Source organism: Sphaeroforma arctica (assembly GCF_001186125.1).
Source record: "Sphaeroforma arctica JP610 unplaced genomic scaffold supercont1.875, whole genome shotgun sequence".
NCBI classification, from domain to species: domain Eukaryota; class Ichthyosporea; order Ichthyophonida; genus Sphaeroforma; species Sphaeroforma arctica.
In genome coordinates this window covers 6,617-10,543 of record NW_014039683.1, presented here as the reverse complement: position 1 = coordinate 10,543, position 3,927 = coordinate 6,617, and the positions used below count along the sequence as shown (strand labels likewise).

General features: G+C 38.9%; 1 protein-coding gene across 2 annotated transcripts in view; it reads right to left on the bottom strand.

Annotated features, from left to right (window-relative positions):
- SARC_09033 overlaps positions 1 to 3,927 on the bottom strand; it is a 13,747-nt gene that overhangs the window by 3,366 nt on the left and 6,454 nt on the right. For both annotated transcript variants that reach the window (XM_014296966.1, XM_014296965.1), the window contains exons 9-12: positions 3,254 to 3,356; positions 2,275 to 2,463; positions 1,443 to 1,578; positions 589 to 652 (exon numbers count right to left, since the gene is read on the bottom strand). In XM_014296966.1, the coding sequence (XP_014152441.1) occupies positions 589 to 652; positions 1,443 to 1,578; positions 2,275 to 2,463; positions 3,254 to 3,356 (492 nt within the window). The remainder of the gene's footprint in view (positions 1 to 588; positions 653 to 1,442; positions 1,579 to 2,274; positions 2,464 to 3,253; positions 3,357 to 3,927) is intronic.

Sequence of the window (3,927 nt, the reverse complement as noted above, 5' to 3'; positions counted from 1 at the left end):
GTGTGTGTGTGTGTGTGTGTGTGTGTGTGTGTGTGTGTGTGCGTGTGTGTGTATGTATCTATGTGTATCTATATATGTATATGTGTATACATTTACTTACTAAACAAAAAAAAGCGATCCAGAACTGCTAGTACATACAGTGAAATGACGTTTACAACGAATTTACATATATTCACGCAAATCGAATTGCTAGTATCCTTCATCCAAATCAAATATAATAATACATGGTGTCAGTATTTTTAGAAATATGAAAATATGAAAATGTCCAACAAACGGATGAGGTGACTGATACACTTCAAGTTGCGTACATATGCATATACTTATGCATGTACATATACAAATACAGATGCGTATAGCAATCTCGTATCCACCAGCGCTCCAAACTAGTTGCGTATATTTGATAGATAAATACGGATTGTTAAACAAAATGATATATTGGTTAAATAAACTAGTTACATATGTTCCTGTATATGGAAATACAATGCTCAAGGAGATATGCTCGTACGTTTATATTTATATCTGAATATGCCACTCACTGTATCAAAACTCATTGTATACTCGTGCAATTCTGTTTAAAGACGAACATACTTGAGTCATCATTCCAAAATCGGGGCTGACCTCGTATTGGCTGCCAGGAAGGGCAAAGCTAAAACTGGATAGCACATGCAAATGGTTTCCGAGAAAAGAAATATTTGAGGTTAACAAAGATAAATATGGGAATCGTGAGGCGTGAGAAACTGACCGATCCACCGCGATATAGCTATAGGTTCAGTATGTGCATCGCAGGAATCATGCTAAACGTAAGCCACCTTGATACAATGAGTAGGACAATTGAGATATTAACTACCTCTTGACCAAGCAGTAGCGCAAGCAGGCTCGTACGAGCCATACCAGACCATCACACGCACATGTTGCATGTTCACAGATACGAGTGAGCGCATACAGCTCCATTTATACATTGTAGTAGAATGATGCGATCAAAAACTATGCAGGTCCTACATAAAATGTGGATGAAATGGTGCCTTTCACATCCTGCTACAAGGGCTGTTTGTCTAAATAGTAAACCCATGCGTGTGTGAGCACCTATGCTTATCTCGCATTCAGGTATCGTCATGTTTCTATAAATTACATGAGATGGACATAGTCGAAGAACAATTGGTTCAAGATCAAATGGTTTGAGATCAAATAATTTTAAAGTTCAAAATAAAAATATCTTTGTGATAGAGATTGTGTGCTCCCATTTGCGCGTCCCACATCAGACCGTCATGCCGAGTATACTCCCGTCGTTTACTTTGATATACACTAAATGAACCATGTTGTGTGTGTGACCAAGGGAATACGCATACACATCTCTGCTAGCGGCTCAACCATATTGTGCACAAAAACATCATTGACAGTCAGGAGTGAACCACAAAGAATTGTACTACATCGCGGGGTTATACCTGCGTGTTAGCATCTCCAAATATTCCATGGCCTTCTGCGGCCTACCATACACACTCTCCCCCACCGCTACAACGCCCGTACCCAGAGTCATCACAGCACCCTCGTACGAGAACGAGCTTTTTGTGCTCGCCACACCTGTATGGGATAACATGCGACATGTAAATAACATGGGGAGGCATGTTGGCGTGTACATGTTTTGGTTGATACGCATGTGAGTATACATACTTATACACTCATGGTCGTACTATAAAAGAAAAGTTCCTTCGTATGATAGAATTTGGCGAATCGATAGTGTTTCATCGGATTTCTCGAAACACGTTCAAACCCGTAAATGTATATATATATATATATATATATGTATGTATTTTATCTTCGTACGGGTGCTGGAATGAGGATATCAGCATCTTTATAGTACATGAGCCCCTTTATAGTACATCATCATTTTCACAGCCAATCACCTATTTACGATAAACACTTGCAAAGCGTGATTCTAGTCGTACAAGAATCCAAATAAGCGAGTTTTAGGGTTTTAGGGTTTCAGGATTCTATTGTTCAAGGGTTTAGGGTTTGAGGGTTTTACAAAAACTTGCCGCATTTATATATTTATTTTGGTGAAGTGGCAGCTGAACGCAACTATCTCGAGAGCTATTATTTCTAGTTCACGACAAATATTTTCAGTCATGTCATGTACTATCAGCATTTTTCATTAACACCCCTTTGAATAATATTTATAAAAAAATCCCCTTCGGCAGGGCGCCAGCTACGTATCACACACACGGAATTTGGGTTGACGTCTGGATAAGCATGCACCTACCTACACCACATACTCACCCTCCCAGTCATTTCCCGCAGTCTCGTCTCGATCGATGCCCGTGACAAACAGTCCGAAGGGATTGGTGTAATTGCGCGCCTTATCGAGGGCTGCCCTACCCATCACACAGTCACCGTATCCCACTTCCATGGGCGTGTTCACTATCCAGTTGTGGTGTGTCACAAAACCCTGCTTGCTCGCATCGTTGCCTGAATTAAGTGTATGTAAAATGCGCGCTATGTTGATTTTATGTTTGCGCTGTGTATACGGTGATTGGTTCGCGAATCTTCCTGATCTGTGGACTGAGTCGGTGCCAGATATTTAGAGTATGATGTATGTAAGTATAGGTAAACCCTGAAGACTGAGTCAGTTTCGATGCATATTATGTATGCAACCTATAGTTGTACACAGTGGCTGTCGGACTAGCATACATGTAAACAGAAATGGTGGGGGTGGTTTTACACAGTAACGTACACAATCTGTCGACGTGTCCTATATTCTTTGCACAATGATAACTTTATTACAATACTAAACTGGAATATAATTCCTTAAAATTTACATAGTATACATACAGATTCGCTAATATCGCTATTGGTTCGCCATGCAAAACAAATTGACACAACAGAACAGACACATTAGAATACATAGTATCCATATGCACATATATACATCAGAACAAATGCATTCTACCATATAAATATCATGTACATTTACCAGGCAAGTGAATTACTTGATATAATATACCTGTGTCGGACATTTTTCTGTGACTAGGGGAACAACTTTACCCTCATGTGCCTAAACACAGAAAAAAAAATGCACAAGTGTCTACATATACTTATCTGGACAATCACATCTGCGTGCGTTCTGAAATTCGTAGAGACTTTCAACATCTACAAACAATCGTACTCTTTTCTCGTACCAATAATCTACACACAATCAGTGCTCAGGCTGCGAAAAGAAACTCCTTTGTCCAAACTTTCAAGAATAGTTCGTACATACCTAAATCACTTTGCTCTGCTATTGTGCTATCTATGTTGCGCAACGTCAGCTCCAACTCGGCCACAGCCCAGGGCTTCGATAACTTCTTCGCACGCTCAATAGCCTATATACATATATATATATATCACATCATGGTCAGTATAAGGTTTTAGCGTTTAAAGGTTTTAACCTGTATATGTTATGGTGTTCAATTACAAGCGTTGTGTAATGCCAGTTCAATAGTCTTTGTGAGTTCATCTTTCTTTGGGATCTGTATTTACGATAAGCTAACATTATGTTTAACTTGCATCTGAATATGTTTTGGTGTCACTTTTAGATTATAAGATATTCCAACGTCACATCCCAAAGATTGTTTGTATATTAAATTCATAAATATACATAGTCTATCCATTGCCGGTTTCGAAATCCTGTATTCCTTCTAGGTTGTTGTGCTATAGTAGTCATTTAACATCTGTTCAATAGTCTGTATTTGTGACGGCGATATATTATGCGAAATAACCATTACCCTTCCTTATTTTTTAAAAGGGAAATGCATCAGGTTCGATTCACATTCGCTTAAAGACATTTCTATGCTCAAGAAATCAAATCGGCACGTTAAGACGTGTGATATATAGCAGAAATGATCAATATATGAAGTATCCGCGAAAATTTCAGTCAGGTTCGTCTAAATTCGT